Source organism: Varanus komodoensis, unplaced genomic scaffold (genome assembly GCF_004798865.1).
Source record: "Varanus komodoensis strain SLA01 unplaced genomic scaffold, ASM479886v1 scaffold19, whole genome shotgun sequence".
Lineage (NCBI taxonomy): Eukaryota > Metazoa > Chordata > Lepidosauria > Squamata > Varanidae > Varanus > Varanus komodoensis.
Window position 1 is genome coordinate 14837891 of NW_025335550.1, and position 20401 is coordinate 14858291.

At 39.7% G+C, this 20401-nt stretch overlaps 1 protein-coding gene across 5 annotated transcripts in view; it reads right to left on the reverse strand.

Annotated features, from left to right (window-relative positions):
* BNC2 (basonuclin 2) overlaps nt 1-20401 on the reverse strand; it is a 454605-nt gene that overhangs the window by 264511 nt on the left and 169693 nt on the right. For 2 of the 5 annotated variants that reach the window (XM_044427980.1, XM_044427977.1), the window contains exon 1: nt 18747-19073. The exons of the other annotated variants lie outside the window; for them this stretch is intronic. Coding sequence is in view for 1 of the 2 variants with exons in the window: in XM_044427977.1 (XP_044283912.1) it covers nt 18747-18749 (3 nt within the window). In the remaining variant the exon portion in view is untranslated. Of the gene's footprint in view, nt 1-18746; nt 19074-20401 lie in introns of those variants that run through there. 5 annotated transcript variants of the gene reach the window in all.

The following is a 20401-nucleotide window of genomic DNA, read 5'->3' on the forward strand; positions in this document are numbered from 1 at the left end:
GAGAGAGACCACCATCTGCATTCTGTTTGTGATCACACAGAAGAATAAAGGACAAACGATAGACATTCAGATAAATGCTAGAAAACTGTATTCCTAAAGACAATTCCATCAGACATTGTGTGTGTTTAATGCAGATGTTTCAATGATTATTTTTCAAAACTTATAAATGTAGGCAGGGAAAAGGAGTTGGTTCACTTGGCCAAAACTGTATGAAAATACAGAGGCCACCCCACTGAACTAGCTGGGAAGAAAAATGTACTTTCAATAAATCTGACTTAAAAGAAAATGTGTAAGGACAGACACATCAATATAATTCCAAACAACCCTCAAAAGTTCCATACTTTCTGCTGATTCTGTGTGTGGCCATTTCTTATTGTTATTATTTAAGTTATTTTAAGAAAGAAACTTGCTTTCTCTTTCAAATCACTTAAAATAATTACCCAAGGAACAGGAAATATCTTTGTTAAGCTGTGGAATTCTTTATTTCCTCCCCTTCGCAACCAATATTTTAACATTTCTAATATCTTTTTCTGTAGGGGTGCTGCTGATGGTGTTCTTTTAGAATTCAGTCAGTCATTACAATTACTTTACCAGAACATCCCACGAAAAGACATGCTACATTTTCAAGAGCATGAGCTGTTCCTCTAAGCCTGACAGCCACAGAAACTAATTGAGTTACATCATGCTTTTCCACCACAAAAATAAAATAAATAAAGCTTGCTGTGTTACCTAGATGCAAATAATTAAAACAACATATTCTTAAGGCCACTGGAGATTTATAGGCAGTCATTATTGACTTCAGCCTGTCTCTCAGAAAAGCTTTATCTGTTTGATGGAGAGAGCGTGGGGGGAGGAGTCGAGAACGGGTTGAGTAAACTTTAAACTCTCATGTAGGGATGTATTGCTTGTGTGTCCCTGGCAGATGTGGAAAGGAGATGAAATGGGCAAGGGAGAATCAAATATCCCATCGCTGCAGGTTTGCTGAGGGGAAAGAGCACTGCAAAGATCTCACATCTGGCAATCATTTGTCAATAGCTGGAAAGAGGGTGGCAGGAAACTTTTTGGCTCTCGTGGAAGATGAAAAGACAAAAACCATGTGTCACACACACACACACACACACACACACTGCACTGGTACAGTGACTACTACATTTATTGTCCTTCCCCTGCTTTAAAAAAAATAAATGATCTACAGATACACCCCTCCTTTGTTTTGTTTGTGCTAAAAATGCAGTCATTTGGCTCGTTAGAGCGGTGGAGTCCTGTGTACTAGCTTTTCTCTTCTGCCTTCAAAATCAACCCTAGGGCCAATGTTAGAAAATCAAAATCATTCAAGCATAGACCGCCTGGTACTTTGGGCAGGGAAACTTGTGGTTTAGTCAATAAACAGAATTAAAATGAAAGACACCACAGTAACTAAGACAGTAATCTTCTGAACAATTTTCGAACTTACGAATGGGCAAGGGGGAGTGCTAGGGGGAGAGCAGCATTTCTGGTCCCTAGGAAACAGCCCTAAAACACACAGTCAGTGTCTATTCTGCCACACGCCGCCTGTCCCTAGAACATAGGTAGGCTCTCACCATTCTTCTAGCTGCCCCTTCTGGAAGAAAGTCAACACCTAAGATTACCTGCACTTGTATTTTGAGATGCTTGGTGGTAGAGAATGTATTTCCCTCAAAATCAAAGGACAAATAGCAGTACTGGGGTTCTAAGTATATTCTTCTGGCCTGTCAATTTGGCTTATAAAGTCTTGTGCCTACTCTGAACAGGAGAGTGGATTTCCACTCTTGCAGGAGGAACTAACTCCTCTTTGTCTCCCTAGCATTCAAATCAACCCAAGAGGATTCCCAACTCTATGGAGCAGATTAGGCTGTGTAGGATTTCAGGAATAATCCATATTACCAGCTACATATACTCTACTGGTCAATGGATACAGTTGGCTACTATATATAAAATGTGTACAGCTCCACTGCTTTCAGCAAATAAGTTTTTAAAATAGTACATGGAAAGTCCATGCAGAACCTGAGCACAAATTTCCATGCTTCTGTAAGCATGCTTGCTGTGGAATAAGATGCCAAGGTCACTGTAGCAGATTGCATTATATTAGGAACAGTGTATTTCCACAATGAAGATTACAAAACAGAATTATTTAATCAGTATATGAAGCATCTTTTTAAAACTTTCTGGATATTTCTACTTGCACTCTGGCATATCTAAGAAGAAAAATAAGCAATCACAAAATGTTGATGTCCTGACTTCAAAGCGCCACAGTATAGTTTAGATAAACTGTCCAACGAGTGCTGGATTATCAGTTTCTCTCCAGCAAAAAAACACTGCAGTGCTGGTAACTATCAAGCTTAATTGAAATGTAAAATTATTAACTAAGCTTGCAACTGTGGTTAATTATAGGAGTCTAAAAATGTTTTAATAAACAAATAAATAAATAAATGCAAGCAATATACACTAATGTGTAAGAAAAGGGAAAATGCTTTATAATTAGAAATTGGTCCTAATATAAGGAAAGCATCATTGCTACAAACACAAGCAAACAAACGAAACCCCAAAACAAAACTGTAATGCTTTCCAAAACCACTATTACTACTGATAATGCAAACTTTCAAGAAAAACTCCATATGACAACATGCTTTTTAGTTGTTCTTTGGAGGGAGTAATATGCATATATCATCAGTGAGTAAAGATTTTTGAAAATAAGGACAACATAAAATGTTTAGTGATTTTACCCTGAGTATTCATGTAATGTATGTAATTGTATTTCACACCCAATTCCTGTTTGGAAGAAACATGCCCTTTATAGAGCTATGAAATTGGCCCTAATTTAATTCAATTATGCTAAATAATCAGGGAGCTTGCCCTGATTGAACAGTGGTAGAAGACATACTGAAGAAAGCACAGGAATGCCTGTGCACCCAGAGAGTGCAGAAATACTGAAGAACAATTAGGACCATCTTATATATTACAAGAGGCAAACCCAGATTTCTTACTGATTACATTCAGCAAGGGAACTGCATAAATTACAGCTCCCTGATGGGCTTGCAAATTTATGTTTGCTGCATTTGTGCTTTAACTTTTTTAGGTGAACATTTAAAACTTTTTATACAACACCTGAAAAAAAAATCTAAAGGTATGTCAGGGCCATGCCACTAGGATCAATCAAACACTCATGGTTAAATACTACTACACAAATTCACTAGTGCTTAGTACACATGAACAATAAAACTAAAACAACTTAGTGAACCACTAACACAAAATCAAACCAGTCAACAGCTTCACAAAATAATCTTTCTTGACCTGTATTTAACAATTTAATTTCTTCCATTTATCCAAAGCCATCCAGACCCACCATAAGTGCATCAGAGGTTGAACCGACACCAAAACCAAGCAGGGATGCTTGCTTCCATAATGATGCAGAACTGCCATGATCTGGAAAAGACCACAGTTGCTTTAAGCAGTATACGCTCTTATACTTCTAGTATAAACTCCTATACCAGTGAGTCCCACTGGTACAACCAAATGAATAAAAATGCAGCCACAGTATTAAATACTTCCCATGGGATCCTCCAAATTACCAGCCATACCAAATTCCCCCATTCTGTTTATCATCACTGCCGAAATATCCTGGGCATGACACTATTTTGAATTCCCTCCTTTAAATTTAAGGAAAACAAATGGGTCAGAATACTAGTAAATAGAAGGTTTCCTAGCCCAGGAACAGAATTAGGTATTCTGCCATAGAAGTGGTCTTCATAGAAAATAGTTTGCCTGCTCTCCTACACCCCAATGTGGGAAGCAACAAAGACTGAGAAGCATGGCATACTTGTCTTACATTTGTGACTGAGTTCCAGTCATCCACGTTGTTGCTGTGGCTTCCTTTATTGAAGCGGATGCACACCTGAATGCGGTTAGCAGGTCTGGGAGTGTCCAAGAAGACATGACCAATGCTGCCAGGAGGCCAGGCTCTCTCACCACTCTCACCGCCTACCAGGGTGAACTCAGGTGGAACAGTCAAAGCTGAGGCACAAGACTAAGATGCATCCATCCTCTTAAGGAGTCGTGGTCACGATCAGCAGAGGAGAATGGATGTCTGTAATGGCGATGGGGGGAGGGAAGTCCTGAGGGAAAAAAAACTACAGGGCAGCAGAGGATCTTCGACAGAAAATGCCAGTGACGTGTAATTCTGGTTAGTACTGCTCGGAATATGACCATGGTAAAATACTTTTGAATATTCCTTATCTTGCAAATCCAAGATGAAACAATTTTAGGCGAACATTTATTTCAGTTTCATGTTTGCTAACATGGCTGGGTTCATACAGCACAGCAACACAACATTCAGCAACAACCCCCGCTCAAGCCACACTCTACCTTGAACTGGCATGCTGTGTTCCTGCTCTGTGAAACAAAAAAACTGTAGTTTGAGAGACAGAGCTTTGCACTTCCTGACATAACATCCCCTCTGAAGTCCCACTGTTGCTTGTGCCTAGGTAGGAGGGAGGATTAGCTGGTGAGAGGGAAAAAACACTGATTGGTCATTGAGAACATGAATCCAGACGATATTTGCTTTTCGAAATTCATACATGTTTGAATTTGAATGCATTCAATAACAAGTTGACCTCATGTACAAGTCTGAAAAGTATAAAAAGTGTAATTTACAAAATGTGCACAAACACACTACTCAATGAGTAAATTGAGCAGTACATCTAAAAATCCATCCATTATGATGCAAGGTTACGTAGAAATAGATTATCATAACCTTGAACTACACAGTGATAATAATCAGTGATAGCAAGACTAACAATCCATCCATGCCTAAATACAAATCAGGACACTGTATGTATGGCATGAGATAATGGTATGTGTGTGGCAAGGCATCCATGTTGCAATGTTTTTTCTGTCCAAAAATAATAATAAAAGTAAAATTCAGTCCTAACAATTAGCAGCAATACCTTGTCATACACATGAGTCAGTTCTCTTCGGAACTTGTTACTCCACCCCTTCATACCTCCTGCAGAGAAGATAACTATCAGCCTGGACCCACAAGCTGTTAGTATTTGCATTTTTTTAAGCCTGCACATTAAAGACATGCATAACTTCTCGTCTCATTTATGGTTTGGCCCGGATGGATGGATTGCTGGTGCAGGGAAAGACTTTTTCTCAACGATCAGGCAGTAGGCAATGTATCAACTGAACCTGCACCGAAGAACACTGGTCGGAGTTTCCATGTTGATGCCCTGCTGGCACCCTTACATTGTTGCCTTAGGCTCACACTTCTTCTGCCTATCATCAGCCAATCTGGGGATCAGTCAGCACTGCCCAGGCAAGCTCGGATGAAGAATATCCAAAAGGGTTCTCGACACAGGAACCGTCTGCCATGCCAAAGCCAATTTCTTGGCTTCTGGCGAGGCAGGTAATTTAGAACTAGGGAAACCACAGTCCCAAAGTTTATGCATAGAGAACTCTCATACCTCGGTTCAAGCTTTGTTTGGCTCATAGTGAGGAACAAAAGGACATATTCCCCTTATGTCTCCTTTCACCTAAAGTACAGTCCACGCAGCTCTCATTCAAAGGTCCGAACAGATTAAAATCAGCCTACTAGGTCAAGAGAACAACTCTTAGTCATTCCTATCAGAGGAAAACAGAACTCAAGGAGGCACGAGTGACTTTCACTATCTTATTTTCCTGTCTGCACTATAATGTGAAAAGGAAGGACTCATATATTTGCCTCATGGCTATATACATGAACTGCTTCTGAATTTGGAGCGACTCCTTTGATGTTACAGAGGAGCTGAAGAGCAAGATGCACTGTTGTCTTACACTTTATATTGTTACACCTTTTGTTCTAATGTGCAGAGTGTGCAGGAACATTCCTAGTGGGGCCCTGGTTAAAAAGATGGAAGTGATTTAAAGAATTATTATTCAGATTTCCAGTTGCCCGTGATCAAACCAGCAGCCAAAGGGCTAAATGATTGCTAAGTCATTGCCCCTCTTCCTACAACTTTGCATGCAATGTATGCAAGGCGCGACACATTTTGTTCATAAGAATGAAATTACCTTAGAAAAAAAGTGGCTTCCATGAAATTGTTAAATAGAAAGGAAGTTACTATTTTTTGAGTCAAGAAAATAACCAAGGATTCTGGCTGCAAAAGGCTTTGAATAAAAGAAGCTGTCATGAGGAAGGCCTTATTTGTTAAACAATGACTGTGCAAGTCATATATTACAAGAATATAGTCTCTAGAGATTTTGAAGTCTGCCAGACACATCAAGACTAGATGAACTAGTAGATCCAAGGGAAGGAATCAAGAGTAATGTGGTAGAGGAAACAAAATTACCTAGTCACTCTCTCATCAGTTATGTTTGCAGCTTTTCAGAAACCAGTTAGCCTCCTAATTCAAACACAGTAAGAGTTACACATAAACATGTAGCTTATGGAATACTGAGGAAGTCTCATTCACAGAAAATTGCTTGGCCTAAGCTACAAAGACAGACAGACAAAAAAGAAAAGGTAAAGACAAAGGAGAAATGGAGGATCAGAGGATGCAACCCAGATGTCATGAAAAAAATTAGGCTGTATGACTTGATAACATGTTAGATGTAAATGGAAACAAGAAAATTCAGGCACTTAAAAATCCAATCTCTGATGACCTGAAGAATCTATATTTATGGCATAGAGTTATCTGCCCTTGAATGCTCATGAGAATCTACTTTGTTGCCAAACCAATAACTCCCTGTGTGGCATTCTTGCAAGAACCTGCCAGATGAATTTCCATGCCAAACCAATATAATGTATTTCTGTTTGGCTTCCTACCTCTCCTTTACCCAATGTATTCTGTCACTCATCTCCGCCATGTGCAATTTAGAGGGGCAACATAAACAACACCTAACCATGAACCCAAGAATTTGAAAAATTCCGCTTTAGAAACTGCCCAGAGAAACCCAACCTCAAATTTCTTAAATGGTCCAACATTCTGCTGGGACAGGGCAGCTGTGTGCACACCTTTGGCAATTCCCTTTAAGTGGTCTTTTAAATCAAAGAGAGTTTAAAATGAAGGTTCTGTAAAGGCACTGGTAAAAGGGAATCCGCAAAAGCCAGCGAGCCAGGAAACAGAACATAAGTGCCCATCCTCACTGAAATTGCAACTGCCTACTTTTCTGGCAAACGTCAAGATTGTTTTCATCAGTGCCTCATAGTAGCCCAGGATTACTGTATTTTTTGCTCTATAAAACGCACCTGACCATAAGACGCACCTAGTTTTTAGAGGAGGGATCTATGGAAAGCTTCCTGATAATCGCAGGCACATTCCCCATCACTTCCCCATAGGCTTCCTTAAAAGACGGGTTGCCATTTGAAAACACACACCGACCTGTGATTAACAGCTCACCTGCGCCGGAGGAGGGGGGAGGACCAGGGCGTGCTGAGAGCGTGCCGGCCAGATGTGGTGCAGCCGGGCCGGCAGCGTGCCAGCGGTGGTCTTCCGGGTGGTGTGGCAGCGGCGGCAGGTCTTCCCGGGTGGTGGGGATGAGCAGTCCGTCTCTCCGTGCGGCTGGAGGGTTAAAGCCCGTGGCTCCTCCTCCTCCGCACCGCTCCCCCTGAGCGGCACAGCTCTCACCTGCGCCAGGGGGGGCAGAGCAGGCCAGGTGCCGGCCAGGTGGTGCCACATGGTGCAGGCGGGCCGGCAGCATCCCGGGTGTTGGGCACACACACATTCGCTCTATAAGACACACAGACATTTCCCCTTACTTTTGAGGGGGAAAAAAGTGCGTCTTATAGAGCGAAAAATATAGTAGTTCTAATTACACACACGCACATTCGCACACATTTTTGGAAATATCATTTTCTGTGATAGCTTATTCAAAGCTTCAGGAGGATTTTGATGTAGAACTAGCGATCCTTGGGAAGGAAAGAGGAATATTTGCTGATGCCTACTCTACTAGAGCAACACTATTTATTTTTTAGTTTGTTACAATATTATATAGTTTTTTCTGTGCTCCCAGCAGACTGTCCTAACTATTCTCTTATCCATATCATTTTATTTTTAACCACTGAAATTCCCAGGACACTTGGAGCTTTTCGAAATCCATGTATTTTCTGACATTTACACTACTTTCAATTAATGGATTCAAATGTACTTTTTTAATAAATACATGTAGTTTTACTACTTTATAATGTTTTGCTCATGATACCATGCAGCTTAATGTTCACAAGTTCTATTTCATTATAACAAGGCTATTCTTTTAAAAGCCACAAACAAAAGCATAGGTTGACAGATTTTGATATCCAACAAGATGAAAAATTGCTAATTCAAATTAAAGCTTGTGATTGCCTATGCACTGGCAGCTAGTAGCTTGAATTATATTCTGCTGTTCTACAATATTCATGTAATTCCCCAAGATTCCACATCTGGGCAGTCTGACATGCAAATGTGAAGCTGGAGAGGGTTGTGATGTGTGTTGACAGCTACTAAATTATTATATAGTTTAAAAAAACAAGGGTTCAAGTTTTAATGGTTGGATAACATTTCTCTGATATGGAGTTGAATTCCCGTTCTGTCAAAGCTGCAGAAATGAATAACAAGGGCTTTTCAAGTGTCCCTGCACAATCCCTTGAGCAAAGCAGGGCTGAGCATGCAGCTTCTGTGCTGGGAGTTTCTCAAAGGAATAAGAACAGTGTGTGAAGGCACTGTTTACAATTTGTTTTGAGTATGATCAGCAAAAAAAGAAGTAAAAAATCCTTACAAGAAGCAAAAAGGCTTTTTTCTCCCCCATCTTCATCCTCAGGAATGAAAAGCAATGGTCATGCAGTTTTGTGACAAGAGACTTTAAGACTGTATAAATCTGGGCCAGGAACCAATATGGCAGATTTCCCATCCTTATTTCTTTTATTTATTGAATTCAACACATGATCACCATGACCCACCTGGGAGAGAAGCAGTAAAGCCATTTTCCTTAGTAACGAATGAAGCAAAAATACAGAATAAATGCACATGGAGAAGAAAAGAGTGACAGTAACTACCACCTATATTCCACTGACCCCAGGTAGCTTCCGATCAACTGAGCGACAGGATCAGGCCTCTTTCGACTCTGTAAGTCTATCATTCTGTGACTCCCTTCCTTCCAAAAATTGCAAGAAAAATCTGCCTGAAGGTCTTCCTTATGGAAACCAACTCTAATTGAGGGAGTGCTGTTACCAGAACACTGTGCTCCAAACACTTTTTCTATATTTTAGAGTTTAACCATGTGATAATTGAACTTATACAATTCACATTAACTATAAACATTATGTGGACTAATGTATATGGTTCAAACATATACCACACTTCTTCAGGAGCATAAATTACCATATTTCTGAAGCAAACACCAAAAGTGTTTGTATAATTATCAGCTTTTGAATGGAACTTGGTTAACTTACCATTAAATCAACTCTTTAACATTTGAATTAATTCATGCAATTTATTTTCTGACAGGAGAGAGCTAAACCATATATTACACTGAGATTGGTGACTAGATCACCCAAGATTTTATTTTATTTTAAAGTAGCTGTGGAAGGTTGATTAGAACAGCAGCAGCAGATGCTTAAACTCCCTTTTCCCATGGTACTTCCCAATCTCTATCACCACTCTAAGAAGCTGTTAGTCCCACTGGGTATAAGGACAAGTCACTACATCTCACTCCATTCCCACCTGCTCTTATAACATCATATTCGGGGCCCAAGTAGAATGCAATTTAGCTGGAGAAAATGAAAAAAAATTTGCAGCAACTTTTGCCATGCATAAACAGGGCCCAATCCGAATATATGAAGCACATTCAGAAAAGGGCATCACATGCAGTGTTCCCGACTAAAAAAGTCCAATCCAGGAACAATATTGAATACCCCTTCAATATTCTCCAACTCTCTAATTAACTGTTAGGCAGTGAGCAAGACTGAGTGCAGAAAGCTAAATACAGTTCTTTCTGTCCCCAAAGAGGTGATCATTGATACTGCACAGAGTTTCTCAAGAGCAGTTCCAATCCTTGGATGGGTCTTTTAAAGAAGGTAAATAAACTCACAGCTTCCTTTTCGGCATGCTTTTCTTCCTTTTGGATCAGGGCCAATGAACTTACCAAGAAAAATCTTCAGATCATCACATGGTCACAAAATCTGTCGGAACATTATAGGCTCTGAACTTATTTTCAGTTACATGGAAAGCGCAGTAAGACTTCAATCTTACACAGACCTACCTGGGAGTCAGTGTTATATTGCACAGTGGCCCTAATGACTACAATGGACAAATTGATCTGTAAGCAGTAATACTGGGTGCACTAGCATAGCTTGGAACTCAAACACACATGCACAAATATGCATCAGCCTAACACTATAAGATCCACAAATGGACTGCTTCAGGTCTTCTGCCACTTAAAGATCAAAAGCAGAGAGAAAGCAAGCACCCAATTACCGCATGCACATCAAGGAGCTCAAGCTCAATTAAACAAAGGTGCTCAAGGGTTTTTGGCAGACATACTGTTGACGTCAAAAGTGCAATTGCACTTGGCAAATCTATATTTTTCCACCATGAAAGGGCAATTTTAAAAAAATGAATGTATGATTAGTTTACTGTTCAGTAAAAAATGGAAATTGGAGTACGGAGGAATAAATGCCACGCCAAAGAAAGTGGGGGGGGGGGAGACATGAAATGTGTTAAAAGTGTTGCCATTAAAAGTTGCATCCATTCAAAATGAGTTCTCTTGTACAGGTTGAGGACAAGAAAAATATAGATTGACATAGGATTTACTGCCACTGTTTCATCCAGGAACCAAAATGTCACAAATGTAAAGAACATTCACTGATTAATATATTATTTGTGGCAAAGTTCCCATCCTGTACTTTTTGTGCTTGCTTCCTAAATTCTGAAGAAAATGGGGAATTGCGTCCATTGTCAGCTTCAGGTGAAGTAATAAACCCCTCCCAACACACACACACACACACACACACACACACACACACACAGAGAGAGAGAGAGAGAGAGAGAGAGAGAGAGAGAGAGAGAGAGAGAGAGCGCCCGCGAGCAAGCGCGAGGCAATGGTACACTTCCTTTTGTGGTTTAGGAAGCAGATTCATATTAAGTAACTGGAGATAGAATCAATGGTGTCTCTTTTGTGCACAGACATGAATATAAACATACTACAATAGTAAAAATAACCCAGAAATGCATAGCAGCTTTCTTTGAAAGCAACATTTGGTAAATTGGACTTAACTGCAAGAAAGGCATTATCATCTCATGTCATCACAAAGCATTCAGAAGGGGGATGCCTGACTTCCTGGGAAAAGAGTGTGAAACATCTGCTGAAGGTGAGAGTGGTTGGGAAAAGAGTTGATGAAATTACTGTTTTCCTTTCCACAGCAACCAGCTCTCTGGCTGAAAAAATACATATGATGGGACTGGGTGAAACACTATACATACAATTTGAACAATATACAATCTGTCCCAATGCAGTGTGCTGTGAAGTGGGGAGATGGGTTTCAATGGTCATGGTAGAAAGGGGTGCAAATTGGGCAGCAAACATTTTTGTCAAGAAAGTTGAAATAAATAAATGTTCCTTTAACCGCTCACCTATGTCAGCGTTTCTTGCATGCTGTCTGCTATCCAGCTGGCAAATGCTCTCACACTGGTTCTGTTTTTTGTTTTTGTTTTCTTTTTTTAATGCACACAAACAAGTTTCTTCCAGTGCGTTGTTTTCATAAGAACATGATGATACCGCATGGCCAGTCAGCTCTGGCTCGGTAACATTATCATGTCCATTCAGTGGGAAGAAGAAGGGGCAGCATCCAACGCAACACTATTGCTAATGGAAATGAAGTTGCACTCATGTAAGCTGCCAGTGGAATGGCAAGTCGTGCTTGCCGGGCCAATGGGATTTTCCAGAAAATCCATTAGCAGTAGTGGTACCTTGCTACTATCCAAAGCTTCTTATCTTCCAGCTAAATAGGAAACCACGCAGCCCATCAAATTTGGCTGCATTAAAAAGTCGCAGAAAGAATTCAGAATACTGCTTCCTGCTCTTACAAAGGATTAACATTTTCAGCCTGTTTTCAAATCCCTGAAAGTTAACAAAAAAGAAAGGGGGGAATAGACTTTCCACACCTATGACTGGGTGAAATGCCCATTCGCATTAGGTTCAGCCATAGAAATTGACCCTCGTTCTCTGCCTAGGTCTCTATGTTAGAGTCTGAGGGTATAAATTGACTGAGAGCCAGTATGGTGGAATGTTGGAATGCTAGACTGGGACTTGGCAGATTAGGATTCTAGTCCCCATTCAGCCATGAAGTTTGGTGGGTGATTTTGGTTAACCACTCATTCTTAGACAATCCTACAAAGAAACCTATTCTTGCAGACTTGTGAGAATTAAATGGTGAGGGGGATTATATAAGCCACCTTGAGTTCCTTACAGGAGTAAAAAATGTGGGGTGTAAATGTAATAAATAAATACATAAAAGTTACAGAAACAAACACCAGAGTCTTGCATGGTTAAGCTGCCAAGGGACTCCATTTACAGCCACTTGAACAAACCAGGCCCTGCCTTATTCCACATTTATGCAGCAAATGTAGCAATCATCTGACCAAAGGTATGGTCTCTGTCTCAGTCACATGCTGGACACCTTTTCCTTTTTCTCCTCAAAGGTTCTTAATTCACTAATATAGTTAAACAGAAATGAACTGGAATAATTAAAAACTATGAAGGGATGGTATGATATAAATACTCAAAGCAGTAATAGTTAAGTTCAGAGGTCATAGCAAAATTTTGCTTAAAGCATATGCAGAAGAAAATTTGGATGATTCTCTTCAGGCAAAGCTTAAAGACAATTCTGAAGGAAGCCAAGGCCCAAGTCAACTAACACTTTGATCCCATACACACTTATATGAGAATAAAGCCCACTGCACTCAAGCTCCACTAAACTTCTGAGTAGAGATGTAAAGAATCACACTATAACAAATAAAGGGTTATGGAAATGGAAATGCTCATGTCAGTATATTTTCCACAGATTTTGTCTATAGTAAAAGCAAAAATGGAGGCTCACCTTAAGAACATTCAAGATCACCAAGACTAGCAGGTAGCCTAGCCAAAATCACTCAGTAGTATTTTCAAGCATTTGTAAATCAATCCCATATTAAGATAAGTATTTGCTAAATTATATTCTGGATTTTCTTCAAGTAAATTAATATCAGCAAGACTAATTTTCAGATTTCTTTGTGGGAAGTAAGCATTTGAAACCAATTTATTTTGAACTATTCTAAATCTTGAAATGATTGCGAGCAAATTGTAAAAAGTGAATGGAACCCAAACAGTAATAAAATTTTTAATGTAAAATTATATATTATTTAATATACAATATCAAATTATATAACATCAACTATCAATTTGATGTTATGTACCAAATAAACTGCTCAGATGATCTTTGGAATTCTTCTCCTTTTGCACAAGCAAAGTTCCTTTCCAAGGAAACTATTGCAAGGAATTCTTTAAGTTACCAAATAAAAAAATTGTATCAGTAGCAAGTTTGCTATCCAAAGTGTTTTACAATTCTTATGTCATTAATCCTACAATAAACTTGTGAATCCATTTAATAGCATTCCCACAGCCACTTGTGCTTGAGCCTGTGCCCCAATGTCTCAGGCCCAAATCCAGCATACTTTCTAACCTGGCTTTCAACTCCAGTGCAATTATGATTTAATGCAGACATAACAAGCAGAGTTAAGTCATGTGATGTAATCACTGTGTGGTCATGATACAGAATCCAGAGGGATTCCTATAAAATTATGCTATGGCTGCTATACTAAAGGTAGCCGCACACCCTCCATGGTCCTCCAGATGGTGTTGGACATCTCCCATCAGACCCAGCCAGCAGAACAATACTGTGTGGTGAGTTTACAGTCCCACCAAATATAGAGGGCCATGGTTTGCCTACCTAAGTAAGTCCGATTAAGACTAGAGATACTTGCTTCCGAGTTCATACTTAACATGAGATGAAAAACATGTGAGTTAAGTATAGTTCAAAACAGTAGAATTGCATGGGGAAAATATTTTTATCTTATTTACTGGCCTGTATGCCTCATTTAAAACAATGGAGCTGCTTCTTGGAAGCATGTACAACTGTTGGCTACAAAACTAATGGCAGCCTTTTTAAAATCCAAATCTAGTGAAATACGTAAGTACATTAAGATCTTGTTTTGCCCAATCCTCTTTTGATGAGACATGTTGTACTTGGAAATCAGAATCAGACTTTAAAATATTTGAATCTTGTATAAAGGTGTTTCAAATGTGTGCACTAAAATATGCACTTGATCTCATTAATTTAATATTTCCCTATCAAACTCATTATGAATATATGCTTAGTTTGATGGTATTCATAAGAAACACTGTGCTGGAGCAGACCAAGAGTTCATCTAGTCCAGCATTCTGGTTTACATGGTGGTAAACCAGCTGTCCACTGGTCCCTCAAGCAGGATGGGTGCCTAAGCTCCTCAGCAACTGGTTTATGTAGGCATGCATCTGGAAAAGGAGGTAGCACTTGGCCAGCAAGGTCAGTGGCCACTAATAGCCTCCTTCCTCATGAATCTGTCCAACATATTAAAGAAAGGTGGAGAGGCAATAGAACACTGGTCTTTTAACAGGCTATTTTCCACCCCTACAGAGAAATCCATTTTCTATGGCTTAAACCAGAATATAGATCTGCATATTCATTTTTAAAAGCACACTACAGCTGTTGATTGGCTTACCTAATGCCCTGATGTTTGTATTGCTTTGTGAACGGCCAGTATTAATGTGATTACCACCAGGGCTACTCACATGATATGATAGCCAACCATGGGATATTTAATCCCCAGTGAGAGTGTGGTGGACATGTGGCTGGCATCTTGAGTATTGAACTCCTCTCCAGGGCTTGTTATGTCATGTGAACACTGCAATCATAGATTGTAGGATAGGTTCACACATCACAGCAACAACTGTGCAGGCATTTCACTAGCAACATTAAAAAATCCAAGATGAGCGGTTATTTCTGGTCACAGTACTTTCATTTCAAATCCTCCCCTTTCTTCTTTCTTTACCCTGTAATTAAGTGAAAGGGAGAATGTTTTCAATGCATATTTAATTGCTGCTTTGTTTGGTCTTTGTATCATGTTTATTATTTATTTACAATATGTTTAGTCAGGTTTAAGTGAAATATTTTCCAAAATTTGGTAATCATCTTGAACTATGAATGTTCATTAATCTCACAGGAAAAAAATTGTCATGCTTTATTTCAAAATGTATTTAATTGTGCAAGAGAAAGTCTGTTACTCACAAGATCTCATCTGACCAATGCCAATGCACATTTCCACCCCTCCTTTTAAAAGTTTTTCTTCATGTATCACAATTAATTATCCATTTACAAATTAAATTTAAAAACAGTGATTCAAGCACAGAAAAATATGAATCTATCACTTCCATGTTTCTTTGGAAAACATCAATTAAAATGTGACATGTTCAACCTATTAGAAATAAATTCTTGCATTACTGAGCATTCAGAATAGTTTGTAGCTGAAAAAATATAGCTCTAAGTGGGCAATCGCTAGAATCTATGAGATGCTAATGAGAGTTTCAGAAATCTGAAGGGCTGAATCTGGACATAAATCATGGTTTTGCAATAGAGCTGACTGCTTGTTGAGTTTACGACCCTCCATAAACCTTGTCAATATAACTGGGTTTTTTTAAGCCACTACTACTACCAACCATCATAAAAACAGCACTAATCAGATTAAAGTTATGTTTATGACATAATCATTCCTCTTATACAGACAAAATAAATAAATCACACAAACACATGTGAATCATTCTGTTATCTATCCAAAAATTAAATGAGATGCATAAAAAGCTACCAATAAGTTATTTATTTTTAAAATCTTACTATTTAATGGACAATTTATCGAACATTTGCATTAGTGTAGACTGACTGACGACCCCAAAGAGCATATCACCTATGAGCTGTTGTGTTATGCACACATATACTTTTTTTCTTACAAAAGTTTTACAAATTATGGAAATTAAGTAGAGAGTTAAATATACAACACATGATGTCATTGTGCACCTAGGGAAAACATATACACATATACCTAATTTGAGTAAATTAAAAACAAGCAGTTACAAGGTAAAGTGGGGCATTCTACATTTGCCTTGGAACATAAAACCTTTTTAACATGAATACATGTGTTGTCTTTTGTTATGTATTTATTATATCTATATCCTGATTTTTCCTCCAAGAAAACCAAGACATCTATTATAATCTTCTACCTTCTTTCTATGTTATCCTGGCAACAGTCCTATGAGGTAGGCTAGGTTCAGAGTCAACAATTGGGCCAAAGTCACCAAGCTTCATGACTAAAACTTGGGCCTCCTAAGTCTAGTCCAAAAGTCTGACCACTATACCACCCTGCCTCCACTCCTAGCAACAGTTTTCTCGTGAAATACTAAGCTGCAACATGTTGTAGCGACAATAATTCCAGCACGTAAAGAACACCTCTTCGTTCATCCCAGGAAGCCTATAATGCTCTTTTGAGAGTGTGGTCCCATGAAATAAAAGCCCAATCCAGCTCTGGTCTCATGAGGTTACCCAAAGCATCAAAATGAGTTAGAGCAGCAGAACATGGAGGGATAGGAGCACCTGAACAAATGGGCAACTAACTAAAAGTAATGCAGCGTGAATAGACAACAACTACATTCAGAAGAGAATCTGAATATAGATACAGATAATTGTCTGTCTTGGATGCTATGGAAGTGCATTCAGACTGGATCGGTGTCTTCATGTTTTCTACATCTTTGCGGCACAGGCACATACATATTCACATAAAATAAAATAACATGCAGAAGGATAAAGTCCTCTGCATACTAAATAAAACAACACACCTCATCTTGCATATGATTAAAAGTTGGATAATATATCTGTATCCATGCAATTTGTACTTCATATGGTTTTCAAGAAAAAAAATGATAGAAGCATTGCAACTAAAACTTGTTTGAAATATATGACTTTATATAAACAATACACACACACACACAAATATATGTCTAGAACGTCCACACATTTAATGGCTCAAATATTTTAGGGTAACTGTCGCATTACACCAAGGCTAGGAGCACTTTGCTCAGAGGCATTGTCTTCTCCAAAGCGTTTGACTACAAGAGTGGGGAGCATCTATTCCAATGCTTGTATGATGTTTCCAGCCAGAAACTTTAAAATCATTTCCATCATTCAAATTGTTGCACCTGTTTTCAAACATGGAATGGAAATTGAACACTCTTGCCAGTGGAAGACATGCTTTACTGCCATATACTCCATTGATATAAAGGCCTGAAATTTGGAAAAGGTGCTGCCCACAAGTAGGAGGTCAGTTTTATTTCTTTAGAAAGCAACACCGTTCTACATTCAAATCCTCCAGTTTGCATCTGTGGGGTCCTAGCAAAGAAAGTTCAGGTTACAATTAAGTCCCATGAAGGTCAACAGCCAGTGGGATGGAAACGTTAGCATTTTGGACTATGACCTGCGCTCCAGTCCACAGACATCCATGGATGAATTTGAGTCTAGACTTGCAGCCTAGCTTACCTCACAGGGTTGCTGAGAGAATGAAATGGAGAGGATGAGGAGGATCATGTATGCCACCTTGGGTTCCTTGGTGGAAAAGTCAGGACATAAATTTAACAATAAAGAGACATAGGCCCGTAAGCAGAACATTCACATAATTCAATAACTTGCGTCTTTGAGTAAAGCTGATCAAATGGTCTTCGCTTCAGTGATTTGAGGCATTTATTTTTTAGCCTCCCTCTCATTCTTGGCCTGTGTGTGTATGAGAGTCAGGCACGGTGCAGGGGAGGGCGAAAGACTTGAACCCCACTGCAAATGCTTCAACTTGGAAAACCCTTTGACTTAGATCAGGAGTAGGGGACCTGCAGCTGCCCTGATATTTTGGCCTACAGTTCCCATCAGTCCTAGCCAGCACAGCCAATGGTGAAGAGAAGTGGCAGCTATAGGCTGAAAAGCCACAAGGTGCCTAACCCTAACCGTAACCCTAACCATAACCCTGACTGAAATGTTTGAAAAGAAAACTATATCACAGAATTGCACCCGAGCATCTCCCAGCTCACAACAACACTAGAATACTTTGCTCCCAAGCTGCCCTCCAGATACGGTGGACAACAAACCCCATCAGCCCCAGTGAGTATAGTCATTCAAAACATCTGGAGAAGACCAGGCTGCCTGACCCCATTTTATATAGGAGAGTTCCACGAGACGCAAGCCAACACGAGGCTAACCCGCACGCCCCTTCTCATTGATCCCGAGGAGCCAAGAATTAAGGAACCAAAACAGAACAAGTATTGCATGACCCAAACAAAAGCAACCCAATTCCACTTCACGGTATTTCATTACAAGTATTATATATGCATAGTTACCATCCGTACCCATGCATTACTTCGGCATTAAAAACACTGTTTAAAGATTTGCTTGAAATAATTATCAACATCTAATATAAATGAGAAAGCACAAGAATTGCCCAACTTGTTTAATTTTTAAAGTTTGCTACAAGAATGTGCTCTGCTCTTTTCACAACCTAAAAAAAAAAAAATCAATCATTCAAATCCTTCTGACTCACGTAAACCCTTATTACGAAGCAATGCTTGAGAAATGTAAAAAGGAATGAGGGAGTAGTAATGGTAACATACGGTACCATGAGCGGCTTTGGCCTCCCCGTCAGTGGTGTACAGTTAACAGATCGGTCCTGGCCTTCAGCAGACAGGGGAAAAAAGGAAAAGGGAAAAACACAGCTCTGGGGGTGCGTTGGAGCAAGCAGGGAGGGTGATGAGGAGAGGAGATCTGCCAGTTCGTGTACAAGGCGGCAATTCAACTCTCTTCTGGCGCATTCCTTCTCTCTATCTCCCAACCTCGCTGCGTGTGTCTTGTCATATTTTCTTCAGCTGTTAATTGTCTGGACTGAGAGATTTTAAACAGCCACAGTTGGGGGAAAGCGAAACGCTTCGAAGTGACTATCACAGCCAGGCAGCTTCACACACCACTGGATAACATTTTCCAAGGGGAGTGTTCCTCTGATAGTTCCCGAGCTTCTAAGTCACCCTCCCCGCCTCCCCTGCCTTCCTCCCCCCAGCCCTGAACACTCACTCTTCTCCCCTTGAGACCTCAGTGCACTTGTGGCAATAAAACATTCATGCGACTTGGAATTTTAACACAATGCCATTTCCCTAGTTTAACCTGAAAGGAATGCACTAGTCACAACAGACTACATCATCCTGCCATTAAGCCTTGCCAAGGAACTGCTTTTTTGGCTGGGCTGGCCCAACGCTGACGGGAAAGGAGTACACAGACCCACACACGGAGCACAGAGGGGCCACCTCTGCTTCCTCAGCTTTGGCCAGCAACACCCTGCTCTTCACCACGGCTCCTGCCCAACCTCAGTGCTGGAGAACGGACGGGGGTCGCCCCCCGGACTCTGGCTGAGCCAGGGGGCTCGGCAGGCTAGCTGCTCTCGCCTCGGCAGCCACTTCAATCAGTTGCCGGACAGCTCTGGCTTTCTTACAACTGCTGTTGTTATTCAATATTATGGCCACAGTCCAGCACTCTTATGTCCTGCTAATTTCAGTGCTCTTGAAGCACACTTAATAGTGCACCAGATTGCACTCCATGCATTTAAGACTGAAATGCTTTCCTATTCTTCTCCCCCCGCTCCTCCTCCGCCTCCTCCTCCTCCTATTATTATTATTATTATTATTATTATTATTATTTTGACCTTTTGTGGGAAATAAATTTGGATGACTGGCACAATAGCTGATGGCTAGTTACCAAATCTGACACTGCATCTGTATTCTGGCAAGATGTTCTTTTTATTGTTATTATTTTTGTAATTAATATGTATTTTTAAAGGAGAGGTTTTCCTCATGAATGTTGGGAAACACTGATGGGAAAGTGAAGGTCTCTTAACCTTTTTGGGCAGTGTGTCATTATTATTCTACTACAAAGAGGAAACATACTAGTAGCATCAGGAAGTAAGCAATTTAGTTCCTATTCACTTAATAGCTTAAGTTACACACATGGATTTCCCTTTTTGTTTTGAACTCAGAAAGTATCCACTCTCATCAAATAGCACAGAAATTTTAGAGGAAATATTAGCACATTCATTATTTTGATTCCACTTCCATTTGTGTGGCTACTATTTCATACCATTACTTAAAAATAGCATGCATAAGGCACTAAATAAATATCTGTATCAAGATACATTAAACATATGGCTTTCTTTTTTGTTTTAAATAATATTGCAAACAGATTTAATGGAAATGGCCAGTTATTAGTACAACAGAGGTTAAACTGTTG